The sequence below is a fragment of the Bombina bombina genome, chromosome 6, assembly GCF_027579735.1.
Source record: "Bombina bombina isolate aBomBom1 chromosome 6, aBomBom1.pri, whole genome shotgun sequence".
Lineage (NCBI taxonomy): Eukaryota > Metazoa > Chordata > Amphibia > Anura > Bombinatoridae > Bombina > Bombina bombina.
The window spans coordinates 214976217-214988248 of NC_069504.1; the positions used below are offsets into that span (position 1 = coordinate 214976217).

Consider the following 12032-nt stretch of genomic DNA (forward strand, 5'->3'; position numbering starts at 1 on the left):
TGGTAATCTTGCATTTTAAAGTATTGGTACCCTTGCATTTTATAGTATTGGTACCCTTGTAAATATAATATTGGTACCCTTGTATTTTATAGTATTGGCACCCTTGTATTTTTATAGTATTGGTAGCCTTGTATGTTATAGTATTGGTAATCTTGTATTTTATAGTATTGGTAACCTTGCATTTTATAGTATTGGTAGCCTTGTATTTTATAGTATTGATAGCCTTGTATTTTATAGTATTGGTAATCTTGCATTTTATAGTATTGGTAGCCTTGTATTTTATAGTATTGGTAATCTTGCATTTTAAAATATTGGTACCCTTGCATTTTATAGTACAGGTAGCCCTAAGTTTACGCCGGGGTTAGGTTCCAGAAGGAATGGTTGTAAATCAAAACCATTGTAAATTGAAACCCAGTTTATAATGTAAGTCAAAGGGAAGTAAGGGAGTTAGGTTCCAGGTCCCTCTCAAAATTGACATAAGTAACACCTAATACATTATTTTTAAAGATTTGAAATGAAGACTTTAATGCTAAACAGCATTATAAACTTAATTAAATAATCACACAACAGACTGTATCATCAAACTAAGTTTAATTAACAAAAACATTTGTTTACTTGCATTTTTCTGCAAACAGTTCTCTGCATTGTTAGCATGTTAGATAATATTGGGTCTGCACTTATTCTATGCATTTCAATCTGGAGTGATTAAAAGGCAGTTAGGCACCCTCACCTCAAGCAGCTTGGCAGGAAGATAATAGGGAAGTGGCTGCTAGATCTTGTTGCTCGATAGCTAAGGTCTGTTCTGTGTACACAGATTAATTTAAGTCTGCTAAGCTTGCATAACTTTGCTGCAACACAAGCGGACAGCTCCACCTACTGGCTATTTTAATTAGTGCACTGCTTCTCAATAGCAGTCACATGACTGAAAAAAAGGTTGTTATTCTGAAACGGCGCAAATTGAACCGGCGTAAATCGATTTTTTTATATATTATGTGTATTATTTATATATTATATGTATTTTCTCTTTGGAGAATTGTAGAGGCTTTCCTTTTTAGGTTGCTTACACATCAGGGGGTTGACAGGTTACATACTGTGTTTTCATTTATATATAGTATTGGTACCCTTGTATTTCTTAGTATTGGTACCCTTGTATTTTATAGTATTGGTAGCCTTGTATTTTATAGTATTGGTAATCTTGCATTTTATATTATTGGTAATCTTGCATTTTATATTATTGGTAATCTTGCATTTTTTAGTATTGGAAGCCTTGTATTTTATAGTATTGCTAATCTTGCATTTTATAGTATTGGTAATCTTGCATTTTATCGTTCTGGAAGCCTTGTATTTTATAGTATTGGTAATCTTGCATTTTATAGTATTGGTAATCTTGCATTTTATAGTATTGGTAGCCTTGTATTTTATAGTATTGGTAATCTTGCATTTTAAAGTATTGGTACCCTTGCATTTTATAGTATTGGTAGCCTTGTATTTTATAGTATTGGTACCCTTGTATTTTATACTATTGACACCCTTGTATTTTTTAGTATTGGTACCCTTGTATTTTATAGTATTGGTAGCCTTGTATTTTATAGTATTGGTAGCCTTGTATTTTATAGTATTGGTAATCTTGCATTTTATATTATTGGTAATCTTGCATTTTATAGTATTGATAATCTTGCATTTTATAGTATTGGAAGCCTTGTATTTTATAGTATTGGTAATCTTGCATTTTATATTATTGGTAATCTTGCATTTTTTAGTTTTGGAAGCCTTGTATTTTATAGTATTGGTAGCCTTGTATTTTATAGTATTGGTAATCTTGTATTTTATAGTATTGGAAGCCTTGTATTTTATAGTATTGGTAATCTTGCATTTTATATTATTGGTAATCTTGCATTTTTTAGTTTTGGAAGCCTTGTATTTTATAGTATTGGTAATCTTGCATTTTATAGTTTTGGTAGCCTTGTATTTTATAGTATTGGTAATCTTGCATTTTATAGTTTTGGTAGCCTTGTATTTTATAGTATTGGTAATCTTGCATTTTAAAGTATTGGTACCCTTGCATTTTATAGTATATTGGTAGCCTTGCATTTTATAGTATTGGTAGCCTTGTATTTTATAGTATTGGTAATCTTGCATTTTAAAGTATTGGTACCCTTGCATTTTATAGTATATTGGTAGCCTTGCATTTTATAGTATTGGTAGCCTTGTATTTTATAGTATTGGTAATCTTGCATATTAAAGTATTGGTACCCTTGTATTTTATAGAGTTTGCCAAAATGCTACAGAAAGTTCTTGATTGCAGTTATGGTCTCCAAAGTCTGCAGTACGTATATTTTTGTCTGTGCCATTCTCATTTATTTTATTGTTTAAAGTAGTATTTGAAGTTTCTGTTATATTATATTTGAAATAAATAATAGTGGATACCAACTATTTTTGACAATGTTTACTTAGTTCAGTTTTCCTAAAAAAGGGTACCAATACTTTCACTCACAGCTGTATGGATGTGTGTGTGTGTATGTGTATGTATGCGCATGTGCGTGCGCGTGTTTGTCTGTATGTGTGTGCGCGTGTGTGTGTGTATATTTCCATTTCACTGAGCAGTAAAACAATATATCTTAGTCTTTAGTTTATATAAACTTAATTAAACAGCATCTTGATTTTTGTCAATTCTAGATGCAAGCATGAAAACCTTGTTGAACTTCTTGGTTTCTCAAATGATGGTGAACAGTATTGTTTAATTTATTTGTTTATGTCAAATGGTTCCCTACTGGACAGATTAGCTTGTTTGGTAAGTTACCACTGACAATTCACATTTACAGTGTGCTTCAAGTTGACTGATTTCCTGCATTTTGTTTACAAATCTACATTTAAACACACAGTCCTATAACATGGGTGGGGGCTTTTGCAACATACAGTATGTGTCTCTCCTTCACATCCAGAGCTCTACATAGATAGATAAATAGTTTTCAAGCAATAAGTTGAATTTCTAAAATTCTTTAAAGGGACACAAAACCCACAATTTTCTTACATGATTCAGATAGAGCATTCAATTTTAAACAACTTTCTAATATGCTTCTATTATGAAATTTGCTTAATTCTCTTGGTATCATTTGTTGAGGAAGAGCAATGCCCTACTAGGAGCTAGCTGAACACATCAGGTGTGCCAGTGACAAGAGACATATACAGTCACCAATCGGCAGCTAGCTGTCAGTAGGGCATTGCTGCTTCTGAGCCTACCTCGGTATACTTTTCATTAAAAGATACAAAGAGAAGGAAGCAAATTAGAAAATAGAGCTAAATTGGAAACGTGTTTAAAATTACATGATCTTGGAAACGTGTTTAAAATTACATGATCTATATGATTTAGGAAATCAAAATTTGAGGTTTCTTTAAGGAACCTCACAGTACTATCTATCTGCTTAAATAATCTCCTAGAGTGGACATCTTAGTCTCCTAGTGCTGCTTTTTCAGAAACAATGATATTTGTAGCAATTTTGAAGATAATATTTTCCATAATTGATTTGTGTACTTGTTGATAAATAAAACACTGTAGTATTATATTACAAATTATATTACAAATATTATTTGTGTGAATTTGTTTCCTTGTAATAATTATGCCTGATAGAAATTTAAATGGAAATATATTTAATATTTTACTTTTGCTAGTCATCCAGCCCAAACACACTGACTAACCATGCAGTATTAAAATATGACCAGGGAAATGCTATGTGAATGGGACTCTTAACATAATCTGTATCTTCTCCATTTCCACTAGAGGGATAAATGACCACTCATTTGAAAGAGCAGAAGACACCCATAGGATGCTTGTGAACACCACAAGGAATAGTAACCACCTGCATCAGTAGACAACAGCTTTTTATGGAGAGAAGGAAAGAGATTTCAAAGCTAAATGCCCCCCCCCCCAACATACAGCTTACCTAGAGGGTCTTGACAAACAATAGCAAATACTTTACAGCATTGGTTCTATTGTGGATGTGGTGATATACTTTATAAGGGTCTATCACCTGTTTCACCATACAAGTATATCTTAGAACCACAAGGGTGTAACTCAAGAGGAGAGTCCCATCATTTAAACAAGGGGCTTCATGTCCCTACAACTGGCAGCCTCGTTTTATTGGTGCCAGGGCTAGATTTATGTTTCTATACTCCATAAGTGCGATAAGAGGGTGAGTGTAAACATGGGTGGCCATTATGAATAACTAAACACCACCTAGGGTGAGGTGCAAGGTGCTAGCACCTGGTTGGCTGCTATTTAAGCCTCAGCAGTACAGGATGGCAGCAAGAAATCCATGTTGAAGCTAATATTTTGTTTAGATATTTATTCTTACTCATTTTCTTTATAGTGCGCATGCTTGAAAAGCAGTAGTTCCTGTGCTCACTCTCAGGAATTGGTTTCTGTCTCCAGGCTTTGAGTCTTGATATGTTTTTCAGAATGGAACACATCCATTGTCGTGGCATACAAGATGTAACATTGCAGTGGGAACAGCAAATGGTATCAAATATTTACATGAAAATGAACATGTTCACAGAGATATTAAAAGGTAAAAAAAAATATATAAGTTTAAGGCATACTGTAGTATCTATCTTGTTTGCTACATAATGGGTATCCAGCCTTTTTAACACAACAATTTTAGAAATACTATTAATACGAGTATACTTATTTATTTACATAAGCAAGCGTGCCTTAACCTCCACACCTATTTAGATATGTATATATGTCAAAAATTGTATTATGTATATGCAGATATTTAGAAACAAAGCAATAGCGTTGGGTTAGCTTATCCTAATTTCTTACATGTAATCTTCCTTAAAAGGAGAATAATTTTAACATTTAGTCTCCCTGTTAAAATTAAAATAAAACAGCATTGCATTATACATTTATTATTTATTGTGGCGCAAAATACCTCTGAAATGTGTGCTGCCTTCATTATAATTAAAAGCACATTGTACTCATGTCAGAATATTTTTGCCTTACATTTAAAAGGGCATTTAACACATTTTATGCTGCATGATAATGCACCTTTATGTTCGAGAAGAATTTTTAAATGAATACTGCAGCTTTATTTTATTAAATGAGAATATTGTTTTATGATGAATTATTCCTGGTGGAGAATAATACTAACTAAGGATTTTGTTTTATCTATGATCGGTGGGACATATGCAGGACATGCATTGCTTCTTTATAGAGTATTTCTAAATTAAAAGGCAAGAGGGGTCAAAATTAAAATGTGCATGAATGCATCACCTAGGCGGAGATACAATTCGAAATAGAAGCATTTTTGCAGTATACTTTCATTAGCAAAAATGCTACTGTTTGCGCAGCATATGCATGTATGCTACGTATGAGTAGAGGATCATGATACAAACAGTATGATTGCTCATTAAAGGGACATGAAACCCCAAATTATTCTTTCATGATTCAGATAGAGAATACAATTTCAAACAACTTTCCAATTTACTTCTATAATTTAATTTGCTTCCTTCTCTTGTTATCCTTTGCTGAAAGATTTATCTAGGCAAGCTCAGAAGCTGCAGCGAACCTAGGTTTTAGCTGTTGATTGGTGGCTGAATATATATATCGATTGTGATTGGTGCACCAATGTGTTCTGTTAGAAACCATTAGTGCTTTGCTGCTCCTTCAACAAATGATACCAAGAGAATGAAACAAATTAGATAATAGAAGTAAATTAGAAAGTTGTTTAAAATTGTATTCTCTATCTCAGTGCTTTCCAAACTGTGTGTCGGGACACACTAGTGCGTCGGCAGCAGTGTGTAGGTGTGTCCCTGCTTCAGCACAAATTTTTTTTTTTAAATGTATTTATTTTTTTGGTTTCTGACTTTCCGCCTGCCTGCTACGCATATTACATGGTTGTCACGTGATGATTGATACCTTGTGGGTCACAGATCATCTTAACCAATTGGCACAGCTCAGTGGGAACTGAAACTATTCCCATTGGCGGCTTTGGCGGCACATTGGCTCCTGACTGCACGTGTAGTCTCCTTAATTGGCTCGTGACTGCATGTGTAGTCAGTGAGTGGGACAGCAGTGTGTTTGCAGCGCGGGCAGTAGTCAATCTGACTCACCGAGCTCTGGGGAACGGCAGCTTAAACGCTGAGCTGAAGTCAGAAGTCAGAGGGGTTTTTTGCAACTAGCTCCCAGTAGTGCATTGCTGCTCCTGCTCTTGATATATGGATAGGAAGTGGAAACTTAAAAATGCTTGATGATGAGATGTGAGTGTCTTTATCTAATATTACACCAAATATTCAGAAATTGTGTTCATCCCATCAACCTCATACATCCCATTAAAATAGTAAGTAGCTATTGGTGTTAAACTTTTTTTTAATTCTTGCACATACATACTGTTACTTGCAAATTTCATTATTATATCATTTATGTAAGTGTCCGTATCTCTTAAAACAAGTTAGTTTAACCTCCTGTTTGCTAGTACAACTGAATTACTGTGTCGCGAAATGATGTAGGTCTACAAAGTGTGTCACCAACATGAAAAGTTTGGAAAGCTCTGCTCTATCTGAATCATGAAAGAAAAAAATTGGGTTTCGTGTCAATGAAGACTTAAAGGGATACTAAACCCAAACATTTTCTATCATGATTCAGATAGAGAATACAATTTTAAACAACATTCCAACTTACTTATATTATCTAATTTGCTTCATTCTTTAGATATCCTTTGTTAAAGAAATATCACTGCATATGGGGGAGCCAATCACATGAAGCATCTATGTGCAGCCATCAATCAGCAGCTACTGAACCTATCTAGATATGCTTTTCAGAAAAGGATATCATGAGAATGAAGCAAAGTATATAATAGAAGTAAATTAGAAAGTTGTTTAAAATTACTTTCTCTTTCTATATCATGAAAGAATAAATGTGGGTTTTATGTCCCTTTAATTTGTGTCATAAAAGACACTGCTAACTCTGAGAATGTGTGGTGTTACAATGCTGGTGCACTGAGCACTCACAGCATATGTTTGTTTCCCACTTAAAACATTAATTATGTTTACTTGAAGCATTTTTACAAATACTTATTTTTAAAATGTGAATGCGCCCATGCACATTTTCAGTTTTGACCTTTCCCTTTTATGTTTTCTTTCAATTGTGAATAAAGTAAGTGTTTGACATTTTCTGATTTCTATTATTCTATTTAAAAAAAAATCTAAATTATAAGTGTACGCAAATCAATTTTCCACTTGAGTTTTCAATCTAAACTCAATGCATTTTGTTTACTATCATAGTGCAAATATCCTCTTAGACGACAATTTTGTTCCAAAGGTCACTGACTTTGGGCTTGCAAGGGCCACTGACAAGTTATCACGGACTGTGATGACTGAAAGGATTGTGGGTACTACTGCATACATGGCTCCAGAAGCCCTCCGCGGAGAAGTCACTATAAAGTCTGATATTTTTAGCCTTGGTGTGGTGAGTAGATTGAAATTGTGCATTCTGTCCTTTATAAAGTAGTTTTGATGTCAGTTTTAGAAGCACCTCAAGCATAAGTGTAAATTAGGTTTTCTAAAGCAGAATTGTCTTTATATTTGCCGCAGAGTCTTAGACAAATTTAATGTATGTCTATTTACTGTTTTTTTCTTGTGCATAGTATTATCACAGGTATTGCCAGTCTTATCAGCGGTATTACCAGTCTTATCAGAGGTATTGCCAGTCTTATCAGAGGTATTACCAGTCTTATCAGATGTATTACCAGTCTTATCAGAGGTATTACCAGTCTTATTAGAGGTATTACCAATCTTATCAGAGGTATTTCTTCAGCAGAGTGTAAACCTGCAGAACGGAAAACTATATAATTTGTTTCAGCAACAAATAATATGAAACAATACCAACATATGTATTATAAGTCTTATCAGAGGTATTACCAGTCTTATCAGAGGTATTACCAGTATTATCAGAGGTATTGCCAGTCTTATTAAAGGTATTACCAGTCTTATCAGAGGTATTACCAGTCTTATTAGAAGTATTACCAATCTTATCAGAGGTATTACCAGTCTTATTAGAGGTATTACCAATCTTATCAGAGGTATTACCAGTCTTATTAGAGGTATTACCAATCTTATCAGAGGTATTTCTTCAGCGGAGAGTGTAAACCTGCAGAACAGAAAACTGTATAATTTGTTTCAGAAACAAATAATATGAAATAATAATAACATTAAAGACAAAATGCACTGTTGTCAGCTAAGGGTGAGTAGGAGCTACAATAAGTTATATATTGCCTGGTGTAAAACATTAGGTGTGCAGAGCAAGAGCAATATTGTGTTTGGTATCTGATAGAACTTTTAAAGAGACATGAAGCCCACACTTTTTCTTTCATGACTGGTCTGTGCTGAATGAACTGCTTACCTGACATTTAACCGCTTATGTTGCTATTTACAGCTTGTACACTTGAACTGTTTCACTGCAACTAACCACTATTGACATTGCCTGCTGACTAACCCTCGGTTTCTAGGTGCTAACTACTGACTGCTTGGATTCTATTGGAAAAGACTCAGTTTGGAAATGTTGAATTATTATATGAGTTATTCCCTATCAGTCTTTGAAAGGCTTAGGGATAGAGGCATCAGCTATTCCATCATTGTTTCACTCTATGAGTTCTTTTAATTGAAAGGGGACTTAATTTTCCCAATGGCCATTGGTAGATTGGTATTATATTTATTTTATCTAGGTACTAATCAATTATTGCTTTATTTGTATACATATGAATTGTTTAATAAATATAATGTATTTTTCTATTTGATCTAGAAGCATCCTTATGTTTGTGGGAGAGGGGCTTGTTTCTCTCATATCAGTAGCCACCACACTCAGCAGTGATTGTTTTATTTCTTTTTTATATATTTTTTTTTATGGATAGTGCTGGCATAGGGCATACTGCTTTTCTTTATCTTTTTGTTTTCTATCACCTTTTTCTCTTGCTAGATGTATCGAGTCCACGGATTCATCCATAATTGTGGGATATTCTCCTTCCTAACAGGAAGTGGCAAAGAGAGCACCCACAGCAGAGCTGTCTATATAGCTCCTCCCTTAGCTCCACCCCTCCAGTCATTCTCTTTGCCTGCTTAACTGCTAGGAAGGGTAAAGTGAGTGTGGTGACAAAAATGTTAGTTTTTATTTTCTCAAGCAAAAGTTTGTTATTTTAAATGGTATCGGTGTGTACTATTTACTCTCTGGCAGAAAAGGGATGAAGATTTCTGCAAGGAGGATGATGATCTTAGCACTTTGTAACTAAGATCCACTGCTGTTCCCACAGAGGCTGAGGAGTACAGGAAAACTTCAGTTGGGGGAACGGTTTGCATGCTAAGCTGCATTGAGGTATGTTCAGTCAATTTTTTTCTAGACAGACTGTGATAATTCTAGAAAAGGCTGACAATATCCCCATGAGGGAAGGGTAAGCTGTATTCAGACACTTAATAGAGAATCCCAGCTTACACAAAGGGCTGATTTGTTACTGGTGGCACTTATGGGAAAAACTTTTTGTATTGAAATTTTAATGTTTTTTGAGGACTTTTAGGGGGCTTTGTGGCTAATTTAAGGGTTATTAACCCACATGGCTAGTTTAGAAACACTTTGGTGTGTTTCTTTTAGACCCCATTGACATCGAGTGAGGTGGTAGGGGCCTATTTTCGCTCCTCAGTTGCGCAGTTTCCTTTACTTTGAAGACATCCAGCTGCTTTTCCAGAGGGTCCTGCTGTGTTTGAGGGCCTAAAAGAGGTTTTTTCCCCACAAATCTATCCTAAAGGGCAGGTAGGCGCCACAGCAGAGCTGTGGCAAGGTGCTGAACGGTTTATTACCGGTTTTTGACGTTTTGTCAATCCGGTTTTTACATTAAGGGGTTAATCGTTTATTTGGCTGGTTGTGCAAATTTACTAAGGCTTTATGATTCTACTGTAAAAATTTTGTAGAGTTTACTGCTTTTTTACACTGTTTTGCAGAGTTTGTGCAGCTTTTTTTCTCTTAAAGGCACAATACCATTTTTTTCTAAGTGTTATTTACTTTGAATAAAGTGTTTTCCAAGCTTGTTTGTTTCATTACTAGCCTGTTTAACATGTCTGACACCAAGGAAAATCCTTGTTCAATGTGATTAGAAGCCATTGTGGAACCCCCTTTTAGAATGTATCCCACTTGCACTGATATGTCTATAAATTATAAAGAGCATATTATAGCACTTAAAAATATAGCAATAGATGATTCTCAGACAGAAGGAATTGAGGGTTTGCCATCTAGCTATCCCCAAGTGTTACAACCAGTAACGCCCGCACAAGTGACGCCAAGTACCTCTATTGCGTCGACTTCATTTACTTTACAAGACATGGCCACAGTTATGAATACAACCCTCACAGCGGTGTTATCTAAACTGCCTGGTTTACAAGGAAAGCGTGACAGCTCTGGTTTAAGAAGATCTGCTGAGCCTTCTGACGCTTTAGTAGCCGTATCCGATATACCCTCATAATGTTCTGAAGTAGGGGTAAGGGATTTGCTATCTGAGGGAGAGATTTCTGACTCAGGAAAGACGCTCCCTCAGACAGATTCTGATATGACAGCCTTTAAATTTAAGCTTGAACACCTCCACTTGTTGCTCAGGGAGGTATTAGCGACTCTGGATGATTGTGACCCTATAGTGGTCCCAGAGAAATTGTGTAAAATGGACAAATACTTAGAGGTTCCTGTTTACACTGATGTTTTTCCAGTCCCTAAGAGGATTGTGAATATTGTTACTAAGGAGTGGGATAGACCAGGTATACCGTTCGCTCCCCCTCCTGTTTTTAAGAAAATGTTTCCCATATCTGACACCATGCGGGACTCGTGGCAGACGGTTCCTAAGGTGGAGGGAGCTATTTCTACTCTCGCTAAGAGTACAACTATACCTATCGAAGACAGTTGTGCTTTCAAAGATCCTATGGATAAAAAATTAGAGGGTCTCCTAAAGAAAATTTTTGTTCATCAAGGTTTTCTTCTCCAACCTATTGCGTGCATTGTTCCTGTAACTACTGCAGCTGCTTTCTGGTTCGAGGCTCTAGAAGAGGCTCTTCAGATGGAGACTCCATTAGAGGATATTATGGATAGAATAAAGGCCCTTAAATTGGCCAATTCTTTCATTACAGATGCCGCTTTTCAACTGGCTAAATTAGTGGCAAAGAACTCAGGTTTTGCCATTTTAGCACACAGGGCGTTATGGCTTAAGTCCTGGTCTGCTGATGTGTCATCAAAATCTAAACTTTTGAACATCCCTTTCAAAGGAAAGACCCTATTTGGGCCTGAGCTGAAAGAGATTATTTCATACATCACTGGAGGGAAAGGCCATGCCCTCCCTCAGGGTAAAACAAACAAAATGAGGACCAAACAGAATAAGTTTCATTCCTTTCAGAACTTCAAAGGTGGTCCCGCTTCAGCTGCCCCTGCTGCAAAGCAGGAGGGGAATTTTGCCCAATCCAAGCCAGTCTGGAGACCTAACCAGGCTTACAACAAAGGTAAACAGGCCAAGAAGCCTGCAGCTGCTTCAAAGACAGCATGAAGGGGTAGCCCCTGATCCAGGACCGGATCTAGTAGGGGGCAGACTCTCTCTCTTCGCTCAGGCTTGGGCAAGAGATGGTCACGATTCCTGGGCTTTAGAAATTGTGTCCCAGGGATATCTTCTGGACTTCAAAGACTCCCCCCCCAAAGGGGAGATTTCACATTTCTTAATTGTCTGCAAACCAGACAAAGAGAGAGGCGTTCTTACGCTGTGTAGAAGACCTACATACCATGGGAGTGATCCGCCAGTTCCAAAGGCGGAACAAGGGCTAGGGTTTTACTCAAACCTGTTTGTGGTTCCCAAAAAAGAGGGAACTTTCAGACCAATCTTGGATCTCAAAATTCTAAACACGTTCCTCAGAGTACCATCATTCAAGATGGAGACTATTCGGACTATTCTACCTCTGATCCAGGAGGGTCAATATATGACTACCGTGGACTTAAAGGATGCATATTTACACATCCCTATTCA

General features: G+C 36.0%; 1 protein-coding gene across 1 annotated transcript in view; it reads left to right on the forward strand.

The window, feature by feature from the left end:
• Positions 1–12032, forward strand: part of IRAK4 (interleukin 1 receptor associated kinase 4) — an 80597-nt gene that overhangs the window by 36165 nt on the left and 32400 nt on the right. Inside the window, exons 7-9 of the mRNA XM_053716735.1 lie at positions 2677–2791; positions 4456–4565; positions 7279–7462. Of these exons, the coding sequence (XP_053572710.1) occupies positions 2677–2791; positions 4456–4565; positions 7279–7462 (409 nt within the window). The remainder of the gene's footprint in view (positions 1–2676; positions 2792–4455; positions 4566–7278; positions 7463–12032) is intronic.